General features: G+C 48.0%; 1 protein-coding gene across 1 annotated transcript in view; it reads right to left on the reverse strand.

Annotated features, from left to right (window-relative positions):
• PLOD3 (procollagen-lysine,2-oxoglutarate 5-dioxygenase 3) overlaps window positions 1-10,642 on the reverse strand; it is a 45,701-nt gene extending 35,059 nt beyond the window's left edge. Inside the window, exon 1 of the mRNA XM_060254734.1 lies at window positions 10,522-10,642. Within this exon, the coding sequence (XP_060110717.1) occupies window positions 10,522-10,642 (121 nt within the window). The remainder of the gene's footprint in view (window positions 1-10,521) is intronic.
• Between the last annotated feature and the right edge of the window lie 3,266 nt (window positions 10,643-13,908).

Genomic DNA, 13,908 nt, shown 5'->3' on the forward strand with positions numbered 1-13,908 from the left:
GGGGGAGAATGAATGCATACCAATACTGTTATTAAAAGCTGGGTTAACTGGCAAGGAAACCTCCAAATACTGCTACCCTCCAGGGGTCCTTTTGTAGAACTCATAAGCATAACTCAGTAGAATATGCCACCCTCCACCAGCCAAAAGGAGCCCGATGCAAGAAAGGAGAGTCCCAGGCAAGCGAGGCCTGCTTGGGCTGGCTAGAGATCCAGCCAGCCCAAGCAGGCCTCACTCACCTGGGACTCTCCTGGGCCGCCCCCCCCTCCCCTGTCAAAAGGCCAGCAAGTCACCCGCCGCCCAAAATCACATAAGAAGTAGAGAAAGAGTGGTGTGGTCTTCTCCAGGGGTTAATGAGGGCTGTTGTGGGGGTGGCAAAGTTCCTGGTGACAGGCTGGCTGCCTTCTCTCCTCATCCAGGGATTGTTATGCAGCTGCACCTCGTAGTCGATGGACAAGGCAGGTGGGGAGGAAGAGGGGGAACCCTCAGGAAGGTTCAGGAACTGCGCTCCTGTGAGCTCCCGCTGAATTCAAGGGCTGCTGTCGGCTAACCTCCAGTTCTGCAGCTGCATTCTATTCAAGGGCCAGAGACGCAGCGGCAGGTTAACTCCGGCTGCTCACTGTGAGCAAAGGGCTCTTTCACCTTTTCCTCCCCGGGGACGGACAACAGCAGACCCCTTGACAGAGACCTTTCCTCGATGCCCTCAGTAGCTCATTCCTACACACAAGAGGCGAGTCAGCAAAGGGCTCCACCGAGGCTTTGGCTGCCATTTGCCTTCAGGAGGCTAAAGAGCCCTTTGCCCAGCTCTTATTTACTGGGGGGAAATCACGTACTTATTTGAAGCTAATCTGAGGCTACCCCTAAATCAAGGCTTCGAGGGGGAAATAAGTGCGAAAATATACAATAAAAGATTAAACAGCAAATCAGGGGCAGCAGAAGCAGTGGGGTTTTTTTTAAAAAAAGGGATTGAAAACTTGCAAAACGTCCGATCCAACCCTAAATAACACAGGAAGATGCTAATTGTTACCACATGCCTTTGAGAAGAGAAATGTCATCACCTGACACTTCAAACGGAAAAGAATAGAAGCCTGGCTTACTGCTGCAGGGGAAGGACTTATACGGGCAAGGTGCCAACACAAAAAAGGTCCTATCTCTTCTGGCTTCCAATGAGGGTACAAAGAACAGAGCCTCCAGTGTTGATTTTGACATCCAGTCAAGTTCCTGAAGGCGAGATCTTTGGAGTCAGAGCTGTGTCATGGGAAACCTTTGGGCCAGATTGAGGGTTTAGGTTGTCAAGTGCCTACCCCTCTTCTAATTACAAAGAAGCCCATCTTCCAATTACAGAGAAGCAAAGTTCAAGTTACCTCCAGCCAGAAATGCAACACCCAGACAAAGCGCATTCTTTCCCAATAACTCAGCAACAGATCATTTCCCCTACCCTGAACTCACAATCCATAATATAAATAGATCTGTCAGCTTAGACCCCATACGTGCCCACCTTTCCTATCCCCTAGTTAAAACAAGAAGAAGAAGAGGAAGAAGAAAGATGACATTGGATTTATATTCCGCCCTCCACTCAAGAGTCTCAGAGCAGCTCACAATCTCCTTTATCTCCCCCCCCCCCCACAACAGACACCCTGTGAGGTAGATAAGATATTGGATTTATAGCCCACCCTCCACTCCGAAGAGTCTCAGAGCGGCTCACAATCTCCTTTACCTTCCTCCCCCCCACAACAGACACCCTGTGAGGTAGATAAGATATTGGATTTATATCCCGCCCTCCACTCCGAAGAGTCTCAGAGCGGCTCACAATCTCCTTTATCTTCCTCCCCCACAACAGACACCCTGTGAGGTAGATGAAGATATTGGGTTTATATCCCGCCCTCCACTCCGAAGAGTCTCAGAGCAGCTCACAATCTCCTTTACCTTCCTCCCGCACAACAGACACCCTGTGAGGTAGATGAAGATATTGGGCTTATATCCCGCCCTCCACTCCGAAGAGTCTCAGAGCGGCTCACAATCTCCTTTACCCCCACAACAGACACCCTGTGAGGTGGGTGGGGCTGAGAGGCCTCTCACAGCAGCTGCCCTTTCAAGGACAACCCCTGCGAGAGCTATGGCTAACCCAAGGCCATTCCAGCAGCTGCAAGTGAAAGAGTCGGGTATCAAGCCCAGTTCTCCCAGATAAGAGTCCGCACACTTAGCCACTACACTTTTCCCTAAATGGCTTCTGCATTTTGGAACAGGATCCCTGCATTTCTTAGCAGGCGGCACATTCTTATATGACTTTCACGAAGCTGTCGAAAGCAGAAACGTTTTCAAGGAGCCTTTTCAGTGCCTGGCTAGCTCAGTCAGTACAGCTCGGGACTCTTCAATCGCAGGGTCACCTTGTTGGGTGAGCTCATTTTATGGGAGGGGCTATGGCTCAGTGGCAGAAGAAAGATTCCAGGTTCAATCCCCAGCATCTCCATGGGGGGGGGTGGGGGTTAAGATCTGACATCAGTGACATGAAAGACCTCTGCCAGGACTCCCTGGAAAGCTGCTGCCACTGTGAGCAGACGACACTGCCTTTGCAAGACCAATGGTCTGATTCAGTAGAATCGTACTTGGACGAATTATTTTTAAGGATGGCCACAATCGGTGTTCCCTCTAGGCTGAGTTAGCACGAGAGAGCTCACAGATTTTTAGCCTCCAGCTCACACCTTTTTGTCTTCGCTCAGGAAAAACAGCCCCGGAACACACTCATTGATGAAGCAGCTCACAGCTTTCATGGCAGTAGCTCAAAAAGTAGAATTTTTGCTCACGAGACTCTGCAGCTTAAAAGGAACATCGGCCACAATCAGGGCTCATTTTGGGCAGCTCTATCTGCTCTTTCTTTCTCCACGCCACCCCCGAAAATACTTCTGGACTCCCTTGTTCAAACCCCTCGTGAGAATTTTGCCGAACTCTAAGGTTCGACAAACTTTCGAATATTTTTCCCCACCAAAAAAAAAACGGGAAAATAACCAAAACGTATAAAGCAGACAGGTGGAAATCGTCCTCATGCCACTGTGGCCACATAGGAAAAAGTAATTTAAAAAGTATGATGGGAGTAAGAAGTTATGACAGTTAGAATTCAAGAAGCACTTTAAGGTCGATCCTGAGCTGATATAATTTAGTGCATCTTCCAGTGACGTCAGGGGCGTGTGGCATATGCAAATGTTATGTAAATGAGCTGCGCTAATGAGCTCCAGCACCTCCATTTTTCTACCAAACGATCCCTGGTTCTATGTGCAAGCAATCCTCATGTGCAAGCAAGTCCTATTGAATTCAGTGGGGCTTAATTCTGAGACCTACTTAGAAGTACTCCCAAGGAAGATTTCAAATACTGTTCCTATTAAGGGCCTTGTTTTCAGACATCTTTGGGAGTTTCAGGTCTAACAAGAGCAGGGCGAGCAAATGTTCTAAACAAACCAAACATTCTGCTTTCGTTTTAGAAAAAGGTCATGGAGAAGTTCATCGCTCCCAGTCCCGTGGACCTCGAAGCATGAGACGGGCCTCCCAAAAGGGACACGAAGCCCAAGTCCCCCTCATCCAAGGAACAGCACTTCTGTTTGCCACTGCTCTATACATAGGGAGCTGGCTCTTCTCCCAAGTTGGACAGCTGTCTCCCCTGTCCACAAACATCCTCTTTCAGCGAGATAATGTTTCGCAAGACTGGAAGTCACCCGCCACCCAAAATCCCACCCAGCAGCTTCTGCAAAAACCATCATAAGCAGAGTGGAATTTTCAAGGCTGACGCCAGACATGTCTCTAAGCACAAAGCAAACCGAGAAGGTTTGACGAAGCGTTAAGCCTCAGTCCAGCTGGATCGCTTCACCTTGTTCCTTCCAGCAGAGGCAAAATGCAAGCGAATGTGGAACAAGACGCCGCAGGAAGGAGCTTCCACCAGCTGAACAGCTCAGGTTTGCAGTTCTGGTTCCCAAATACCCCAAACGAACAACCAGGGGTCACAACGCACTCAAGTATACAGTGTGTAATCTGCATGCAGCTCATGGGCCGAGTCCAACATGCAATTTTGTTTGGACAGCCAGCAAATTGGAATGGAGGCAGAATAAACCGTGAGATGGGGCCCTCCGTTGGGTTGTGGAGACCTCCTCATTCCTAAAGATCTGCCTTTAAAGAAAAAATCCTGGCTTCTAGAAGGACCGGCTGAATAAAGATCACTCAGTGGTGGAGAGGATTCTTCAAGGGCTCTGTCCACTGACTGGCTCCTCATTAGGATTATGTCTTCATGATTTGTGCTTTCCCATCCCCAGGTCAGAAGCCCATGGTCTTAGTCAGACCCCAGTGAGATCCTAATGTTTCTCCTTCTTCCCATCACATGTCTTGGATGTCACTGTGACTTCCTGTCATGTGATTGCCACATACTCCCTCTAATCCAGGGGTGTCAAACATGCAGCCCGGGGGCCGAATCAGGCCCCTGGAGGGTTTCTATCAGGCCACTGAGCAACTGGCTATCATCTGTTTCCTTCTCCCTCTCTCTTGCTTCCTTCTGCATCACAGCTTATTTTCCCAGGCTTGCTCAATCACACAGGAGCTACAGAGCAAAACCTCTATTTTCTCCATTGGGGAGGAGGGGGGGGGAGGCAGAGCTTACTTTGCCAGGCTCTCTCAATTGCACAGCAGAGCTACTGAGCCATGGCTCTGTTCCTTCTTTTGGCTGAGGCTCCTCCCCCTCCTGGTCCCCTGGGGAAAGAAGGAAAGAGCCAGAGCTTCCTTTGCCCAGTTCCCTGGATACCACGGGAGAGATACAAAGAAAGCACCTTAAAGACCAACAATAACATTTTCAAGTGTAAAATATTACAAGGGGTGCAAATGTGTGAATCAGCCCCAAACACCGTTGGCTCCAGCTCACCAACACGCTTGCAGCAGTTGATGTTGGGAGATAATTCAGGAGCAGGCAACCCACAGGACATGTTTTCAGTCGTGCTGGATGACAGCGCCTGGACTAATGGATATAAACCACTGCAAAGGAAGGTTTAAAGCCCTATATGGCCAGGGACTGCCTTCCCCCACATGTTCCCCGGAGAGCACTTCGGGCAGGGTCACAAAATCTACTCTCAATCCTTAAAGAGGCCAAGCTCATGACAGCTGGAGCCAGGGCCTTTTCTGCTGTTGCCCCCAGCTGGTGGAATGAGCTCCCTGAGGTTAGGGCCCTGTGAGAGCTCGCACAATTCCGCAGGGCCTGTAAGATGGTGCTCTTCCACCAGGCGTTTGTAAATTAAGATCACAGACCCCGAAACAACTGGACCACCTTGAACATGAACCTAAAATCAGTCTTGCTATAGAACACCCAGCTGGAACAACAGAATAGGAACATTCAAAGATCATTATAGCACTTGAAACGTTTCAACCCTTATGTTTTTATATCTTAATGTGACTTTATGTTCCATGTATTGACATGAGTGTGTAAGCCGCCCTGAGCCTGCTTTTGTGAGGAGGGCAGGATATAAATCAAATAAAATAAATAAATTTGAGCAGAGCTTTTTTTAAAAGCAGGAACGCAGTTCTGGCTGGCTTGGTGTCCGGGGGTGTGGCCTAATATGCAAATATGTCCCAGCTGGGTTTTTTCTACAAAAAGCCCTGCGTGAAACAATGGTGATGTCAGGGGGGTGGCCTAATATGTTAATGAGTTCCTGTTCGACTTTTTCTACACCCCCCCCCCTCTGAATTTGAGGAAGAACTTCCTGATGGTGAGGTGTGTTTGACACTGGAACAATTTCCCTCAAGAGATGGCAGATTCTTCATAGTTGGAGGTTTTTAACTATCAACTGGATACCTATTTGTCAGGGATATTACAGTTGTAGTTCCTGCACTGGCTAGGGATTGGACTAGATGGGCCTGGAGTTCCCTTTGAAATCTGAGATTCAACTAACCAACCTCTAAAACCCAGCACTAGGAGGCAATATTAGAGGATGGCATTGTGTCTACGTTATGTTAGTTGGCCCTCCAAGGCAAATAACTGGTGGGCTGCTGTGTGAAACAGGATGCTAGATTAGATGGAAAAGCCCCGTGGCGCAGAGTGGTAAAGCTGCAGTACTGCAGTCCGAGCTCTCTGCTCACAACCTGAATTTGATCCTGGCAGAAGCTGGGTTCAAGTAGCCAGCTCAAGGTTGACTCGTCCTTCTGAGGTCAGTAAAATGAGTACCCAGCTTGCGGGGGGGGGGGAGGGGAAGTATAGATGATGCAGAATTGTTTTCTGTGGCCCCAGAAGGTAGGACCAGAACCAATGGGTTGAAATTAAATCAAAAGAGTTTCCGGCTCAACATTAAGAAAAACTTCCTGGCCGTTAGAGCGGTTCTTCTGTGGAACAGGCTTCCTTGGGAGGTGGAGGCTCTCCTTCCTTGGAGGTTTTTAAACAGAGGCTAGATGGCCATCTGACAGCAATGAAGATCTTATGAATTTAGGGGGAGGTATTTGTGAGTTTCTTGCATTGTGCAGGGGGTTGGACTAGATGACCCTGGAGGTCCCTTCCAACTCTATGATTCTATGACTGGGGAGGGCAGTGGCAAACCACCCCATAAAAAAAGTCAGCCGTGAAAACATCATGATGCGACGTCACCTCAGAGATGGAAACGACTGGCGCTTTGCACAGGGGACTACCTTGACCTTTAGATTAGATGGACCTCAGGTCTGACCCAGCAGGGCTCTCTTGACAACAACATGAGACCTCCTTCCTGCTGGTAGGCAAAAGCACACACAAACACCGGCCTCCCAAGGGGGATCCTGTGCGATCTCCCCAAAGCCACTAAAGCAGGCGACCCTTCAGATTTTCACCAGGGGCATTTAGCGGACTGCTGTTCCAAAGAGCGAGCTGGGCTTGATAGGCTTCAGTGCCATCTAGCCAGGCAGTTCTTGCTGCCCTGGGGAAAGGTCACCAGCAAACACCCCATCATTCCGGAAGCGGCGCGTCATGCTTTCTAAAATGTTGCCTGCTGCCAACTCTGCAACTTCTCCGTCTCAAGTACCAGTGAGGGAAAGCACAAGACTTCCTAAAAATAAAAAATAAGACACTTCCTCAAACCACCTCCAACAAACAAAAGCAAAACTGGGAGAGAAAATAGCCGAGGGATGCAAGCCTGGGCCAGAATTGCCTCATCCCTTTGGTAGCTTCGTACACACTGAAGTCCAGCCACAAAGCCCGGGTCCCACGTCAACGCGTCCTGAAAAAGGAGGCTTTCTCCAGCTGGCTGAACGGAGATGTGACAAGCCTCTTCCAGGGCTGATGTAAAGCCTTCAAAATCAGCCCTCTTTTAAGAGCTCTCTTTTTCCTCTCCCTCTGCAATATTCCGTCCTAATGCCCAAGATGGAAGTGGCTCCAAGAGTAGCTGGAGCTTAGCAGGGTCATTGTTGACAGCATGGGTTGATGCTAGGAGGACACATGAAAGGCCCGGATTCTTTGGGGAATGTGGACTGCATCAATTTCTTTCCAGCGGAGTAACCTATGTGTTTCTACTCTTGTTGGAAACTTGAGGTTCAAAGGACACAAATTTGCAAGCAAGAGTAGTCTCAGGTACCTCAGATGCTCTCTACCAATAATAACAATAATAATTATAATAATAATTATTATTATTAATTGGCATTGTGTGGTATAGCCAGGAGATCCTAAGATTGACTAGTAGCCTTTTAGTTGTAGCTCTTTAGTGTCATGTGCTAGTCTAGTTGGCTGGACTTTTTTTTTTGGCTGAGAGAGTGCTGAAAGAGCTGTGACTGACCCAAGGTCACCCAGCTGGCTTTATTTGGAGCAGAATCAAACCTGGTCCTCCAGATTAAAGTTTGCCGTTCTTAACCACTACACCGAACTGAATCTCTGCCGATATCTCTCCCTGCCCAATACGGTGGGTCCTTATTACTCCTTCTTGCTTAACTCACCGATCGGCCTATCACATTCTGCCCTGTTCCCTGATCTTCCAATCTAAGGCAACCAGCTGCTTTCTCTGTCTTTCTTTGCAATGCATACTTCCGACCACCAGCGGTATACAAAGGACAACCAAGGACACCAAATCTCAAAGCTTCCCTGCGCCCCCGGGTCACCGCTGCAGCCCTGCGTTCTCAGTTCCAGGCAGGCCTTAGCAAATTCTTGAGACCGAAGAATCCCTCAGTACAGTGCCGACAAGTCAAACTGGGCCAGCTGGAAGCACTGCTAAGGTAGCTGGTCTGTTCACATACACATAATCACATACATATTGCCTTATGCAGGGATAGACTTCTAGCAGGAACTCCTTTGCATATTAGGCCACACACCTCCTGATATAGCCAATCCTCCAAGAGTTTACAAGTCTCTTTTTTGGTAAGCTCTTGGAGGATTGGCTACCTAAGGGGTGTGTGGCCTAATATGCAAAGCAGCTCCTGCTAGAATTCCACCCCTGGCAGAATCAGAAGATCGGTCCATCAAGGTCAGTATTGTCTACTCAGGCTGGCAGCAGCTCTCTGGGGTGTCAGGCAGAAGTCTTTCACATGACCGACATGGTCCTTTTTGACTAGCGACGCCAGCGACCATCTGCAGGCCAAGTAGAAGATCTCCCATTGAACCACAGCCCTGCTTTCTCTAAGTCACTCAGAGAGGAGAAAGAACAGGTTTGTCAGCAATGATAAATGCACAGGTGTGTCTGAAGAGAGGAAAGGTTGCCGCAGGAGATTAAAAATGAGTACGGAAAACAGACCCTAAGCTCAGTCTCGTGCCTGATGAGTCGGTAGACTGCTAAGAATGAGCTCTTATATGGGAGGTCACCCGCTCAAATCCTGCCTCTGCCAAAAATTCTGGCTCTCTTAAGCACCCCCCACAGCCCTGGGTTAATTCTTCACAGGCACATGCTTAGGGCCACAAGGGAACCAGAGTCCCTCCCCGCAGCTATCATTCCCTTAACTCTTTCATTGCCACACTTGACTTCAGTCAGATTTTTGGTAATTGTCCTTATCTGTCACATTGGACTTTAATCAGCATTGTTTAAAAAAAAATCCCCCCTTTGGCACGGTGAGCGACTAAAGTTTAAAAGTTTGGCTTGAAGGTGTCATCAGATATCAGCATTTGTTTCCATCTCACGGCAGGAGAGTTTTGCTTCAGTAGGATTTTGAACACAGCTGGCTGGGCCCAGCTAGCACTGGACTCGTCAGCTGATCTGTGTAAGGAACCCTTCAGCTCTTTAGTTTATCATTTATTTTACTGATTTTGCACACCAATCAGGTGAGCATTAGGGCTGAGAGGCACCCTGTCGGGTTGTGCTTAGGGCGTCCATTGGCCTGAAGCCGGCTCTGCTCTTCCATCTCCAAGTTAGAGAATGCTACTATTGGCCTCCCTTATTTCTTTATTAGAATCATAGACTCATAGAGTCAGAAGGGACCTCCAGGGTCATCTAGTCCAACCCCCTGCACAATGCAGGAAATTCACAAAAACTTCCCCCTAAAGTATTTGCTTGGGTTATAGCTCACCTTTCCTCCCCCGCCCAACCCCGTGGGAACCCCAAAGCAGCTCACATTGTTCTCCTCTTCTCCGTTTTACCCTCGCAACAGCCCTGCAAGGGAGGCTGAGTGCTGAACAAGCCAAAGTCACACAGGAAGTCTTCATAGCAGAGCCCGGATTCAAACCTGAGTCTTCCAGGCTGCGATCACAAACAATAAAATAATGCACTTTCAGTGCACCTTGGCCAGTTCACGCAGTAAAATCCAGTTGGAAAGTGCACTGAAAGTAGATGGAAAGTGCATGATTTTGCGTGTGTGACTGTAGCCCCAGCCTCTCTCTACCGCATTGGGGCTCTCTACCTCGCAGGGCTGTTGTATGGTGAGAACACAGAGGAAGTGTCATACCAGGGGTGGCCAAACTATGTCTTGGGAGCCACACATGGCTGTTTCACAACATATTGTGTGGCTCTCAAAGCCCCCACCACCCTGTTGGCCGGCTTGGAGAAGGCACTTAAAATAAATGATAAACTAAAGAGCCAAAGGGTCCCTTACCCAGATCAGCCCCCACCACCAAGTCAGTCAGCAGCTTGGAGAATGCATTTAAAGTTGCTTTCTTTCTACCTCTACTTCCCCCGTTTTTTCCTTCCTTCCTTCCTTCCTTCCTTCCTTCCTTCCTTCCTTCCTTCCTTCCTGTCTTGTAGCTCTCAAACATCTGACGCTCATGTTTTACGGGTCTCAAACATCAGACATTTATTCTATGTGGCTCTTACATTAAGCACTTCGTGCCACCCCTGTGATTTACAAAAGAGAACTTTTGCCTTCCTGTTCTCCCGAGGACAAACCGGATGAATACTGCCCGGTGCCACTAATAGCTCGCCCCGGCCCTCTCCTCTCCTTCTGGATCCCTAAAACGCACAGAAGGATCTGTTGGGCCTTCCAATAGCCGAATAGCCGCTCTGAGCTATACTAAGATCTCTCCCCCGCCTATCCCTGCTGGGATCTCCCCGTCTCATCCGACTCCTGCCATGCCTTGGAGATCCACTAAGGATCCCCCCCGCTCCCGGGGACGGCCCGCGATCGTACCGGGATCCACCGATTCCTGCTCTTCGGCTTCGGCGGCCACTACACCCATCCCCAGGCTGGTCAGCAGAGCAGCGGCGGCGAGGAGGGCGAGCCCGGCCCGGGTCTTCCTCGGGCGCTCCATGGTGCAGGCGAACCGGGCAGGGAGCGAGCCGAGGCTGGGGCCCGCCCGGGTTTTTTGAGCTCTCGCGATCGGCGGGGGTGGGTCGCTCGGAGGCTCCTCCCTGGAGCAGCGCTACGGCTGGGAAGGGGAGGGGAGGGGAAGGGGGATCGCCACCCCTTCCCCTCCGATCCCCCCTTCGGCACCGGGGCGGGCTCGCCCTTCCTTCTCCCCTTCCTGCCAAGACCCCCCAATTCCATTTGTTCCCCACCCGAGAAGGAAACAAAAGTCACTACAAATCAGAGCATCCCTTCCTTCTGCTCTCTCACTTTTTTTTTTCTTCAATGGAAGCCGTGGGAAATCGGCCCTGGCCGCCGCCCAATCGCAAGACAGTTCTAGCCAGCGCTAGAACCAACCAGAACGCGAGGGGTTCCCCGGGCCAGACCAATCGGGCGCCTGGAAAATTCAGGATGGGGAAAAGAAAGCCGTAGGGGAAAAGGTCTTTATTAAGAAGTTGAAAGGGGTGGAAGGACAAGCCGCGCTTCCGCGACTGCCACGTTGCCAAGAAAACCTGAGGGGGGGAAGGGAGGCAGCGGGAGGGGCTCCAGCGCTCAACCCCCCAATACGAAGATTCTAGACCAAGGAAGAAATGAGGTCATAATAAAGTGAAGCGCCCCTTTCTTTTACCCTGGACCGCAGATGGGAATTCAGGACTAAGGATCTTAGGCATTCAGAAGATGTGGTTTCTGAATAGGCCTTGAGGCTCTCGTTAAAAAAAAACTCTGACAAATCAAGAGGGGTACTCGTATATTTCAGCCTCCCCCCCCCCCCAAGAAAAAGTAGAAGCCTTGTGGATGGCCACTATTTGCAAAGGATGCTTGCCGACGCTTCTAATCCCTGTAGCTGGGGTGGCCAAACTTGCTTAACGTAGGAGCCACACAGAACAAATGTCAGATGTTTGAGAGCCACATGACAAGGCAGGCAGGCAAATGGATGGGGGGGGGGAGGGATAAGTGGAAAGAAAGAAACTTTAACTTTAAATTGGTTTTGCTTGCATATCAATCCAAGCTGTTGACTGACTTGTCTTGGATAAATCCAAGTAGTCAGCAGTGTTGGTCTGAAGTAGAACAAAATAGGAGTCAAGGTGCACCTTTAAGGCCAACTTAGTTTTATTCAGAACTTAAGCTTTCGTGTGCTCTCTAAGCACACTTCATCAGACGAGGAATCCGGTACAGTGAGCAAAGCCACACATAGCTGGTAATCAGTGGCTCAGAATGCAAAGTGGTACAAATTTAAGATCCAATCACAGTATAGTAAAATTATCTGGTAGGGAGTGGTTTAGAATGCAAATAGTACAAACAGTATAGTAAAATTATCAGGTAGGGAGTGGTTTAGAATGCAAATAGTACAAACAGTATAGTAAAATTATCAGGTAGGGAGTGGTTTAGAATGCAAATGGTACAAATTTAAGATTCAATGACAGAATAGTAAAATTAACAAATTGAGCAAACCTTTGGTCTGTGTAGCATGAGCATGCAAAAGCAATAAAACACTAATATGTCAAAATGTGAGAATGTCTGTTAATTATATTGTATTAAGCCTGGATCAAAAGGAAGGTATTTATATCTCAGAAGATTCCCCATCCAACTAATTTACCTTTTAACATGTAACATACATATAGTTTGCCAACAGGAGAAAAATACATTCAAATTAGTGGGAGATGGGTTCAGTATATGTAATGGGATAAACAGCCAATATCCCTGTTTGAGTATGTCAATACAGCTAAAAGAGAAATACATTAGATAGTGATGTTCTGGTCCACCTAATTTACTTTTTAACATGTAAACATCATTCTAGTTTGCCATAGAAAAAAAAGAATACAATATGGTTTGCTTGTTTTATTGTGGATATTTAATGTTGTTGGCCGCCCTGAGCCTGCTTCGGCAGGGAGGGCGGGATATAAATGCGAAAATAAATAAATAAATAAAATACAGTGAAAATGGGTAAAGTATATGCAGTTGGGCTGTTTATCCCATTACAAATACTGAACCCATCTCCCACTTAGAGAGCACATGAAAACTTATGCTCTAAATAAAACTAAGATGGTCTTAAAGGTGCAACTTGACTCCTATCGTCTTGGATAAGTTATTTAAAGAGAGAAATGCCTTCTCCAAGCTGGCCCAAAGGGTGCGGGGGGGGGGGGGCTGTGAGAGCTGCACAATATGTGTAGAAGAGCCACAGTTTGGCCACCCCTGCTCTGTAGCATCCCAAGAACTGACAACGTAAGAGCCCTTCTGCCTCTCTTGTCCCTGGGGCAAAAACCATCTTAGTGGTTTATTGTAGAGTTGGCTGACCTAAAGAGGCCCTGTTGGTCTGAAGCAGCAGAGCAAAGTTTGAGTCCAGGGGCACCTTGAAGAACACCAAAGATCTGTGTGCACACGAAAGCTTACACCCAGAATAAAACTTTGGTGGTCTTAAAAATGCCGCCAGACTCAAACTTTGTTCTAAAAAGGGCCAGAAGACGTCTAGAAAAATACTGGAGGAGGACTCCCCACTGAAGCCAATAGAGCATGCTGTAGAGCACACGCACCTATGAAGTGGCAGCAGTGATAGTAGCAAAGAAAACTTATTTTTCCTGCAACTGCATCAGCTATTCCTGACTGTCCCCGTTGGTTAAGGTCTTTCAACATCTGTTGACTCCTAAATCTGCCTATACTGTGTTAGGAACAGACAATGTGACATTTTGGGGGGGAGGGGGGGAGTTTTACTGATAAAAGAACAGGAATATCAGTGATGTGAATTCTTGCCATAATATAGGCCAAGCAGAAGAAACGGTCTGTAAGGTTGCTAATCCCCAGTTGGGTAAGCAACCAAAGCGAAACACAGATAAGGGTGGCAGAGACACAAAGGAACGCTTCCATGTATAAATTAGTCTCAATTGTGCTTCTGAAAGCTAACACAAATAAAGTTACTCTAACACAAAAATATAACTGGCCTTATCAACATATAGTTATAGCAAACAAAATATCATCAGAAGAGCCAAACACCTAATACATTTTTTTTTAAAAGTCCCCAGAGGCAATTTCCTTTTTCTTAAGTCAATTTCATAGAAGATGCAGGTTCAGTCACCTGAAGCAAATAGAAGGAAGGATCGCCTTAAGAATGCAAAGGGGAACAGGCGAACCTCGGCTGGTCAATGTAGATTCTTAAACTGCAGGAAATTTCTGTATTTAGAAATAAGGATACTGACTGTTTATCTCATTACACATACTAACTCATATTTTAATGTA

The sequence above is a fragment of the Heteronotia binoei genome, chromosome 15 (genome assembly GCF_032191835.1).
Source record: "Heteronotia binoei isolate CCM8104 ecotype False Entrance Well chromosome 15, APGP_CSIRO_Hbin_v1, whole genome shotgun sequence".
In the NCBI taxonomy this organism is placed as follows: Eukaryota; Metazoa; Chordata; class Lepidosauria; order Squamata; family Gekkonidae; genus Heteronotia; species Heteronotia binoei.